Source organism: Etheostoma cragini, chromosome 3 (genome assembly GCF_013103735.1).
Source record: "Etheostoma cragini isolate CJK2018 chromosome 3, CSU_Ecrag_1.0, whole genome shotgun sequence".
NCBI classification, from domain to species: Eukaryota; Metazoa; Chordata; class Actinopteri; order Perciformes; family Percidae; genus Etheostoma; species Etheostoma cragini.
Window position 1 is genome coordinate 10,183,471 of NC_048409.1, and position 696 is coordinate 10,184,166.

Consider the following 696-nt stretch of genomic DNA (forward strand, 5'->3'; position numbering starts at 1 on the left):
GTTACTTGTGGTTCCTTGAGTCTCAAAAAGTAGAACGGGAGCCAGAGCGTTCAGCTATCAGGCTCCTCTCCTGTGGAACCGGGTTCCAGTTTGGGTTCAGGAGGCAGACACCGTCTCCACATTTAAGAGTAGGCTTAAGACTAATCTTTTTCATAAAGCTTATAGTTAGGGCATAGAATTGAATATTGTTAGGGAGTGAGGAGTCGCAGCGTCCGCCTAACCCGTCCCACCTATGAGGGGCCGTCAGGGACATTATTCAGAATTACCTCTCACAAACACATGTGAAATGCTCTTACATACACTACTGAAACACTCTCACATAAAAAACTAGAGGATTATTCGCTCACACACACTACTGAAACGCTCTCACATACACTACTGAAACGCTCTCACATACACTACTGAAACGCTCTCACATACACTACTGAAACGCTCTCACACACACTACTGAAACGCTCTCACATACACTACTGAAACGCTCTCACACATACTACTGAAACACTCTCACACATACTACTGAAACACTCTGATATACACTACTGAAACGCTCTCATATACACTACTGAAACACTCACACATTTAAGTGAAACACTCTAAACAAATATGCTCCCTTACCGTACATTTTGCATAAACTACAAAAAAGCTCTTGTAAACTATAACAGTTCAGTAGTGAATATGAAGATTACAGTTAAACAG

The 696-nt window shown here is 41.8% G+C and overlaps 1 protein-coding gene across 1 annotated transcript in view; it reads right to left on the reverse strand.

The window, feature by feature from the left end:
• Positions 1-216: 216 nt before the first annotated feature.
• Positions 217-696, reverse strand: part of LOC117942321 (extracellular calcium-sensing receptor-like) — a 4,056-nt gene continuing 3,576 nt past the window's right edge. Inside the window, exon 7 of the mRNA XM_034867733.1 lies at positions 217-230. Coding sequence (XP_034723624.1) covers positions 217-230 — 14 coding nt within the window. The remainder of the gene's footprint in view (positions 231-696) is intronic.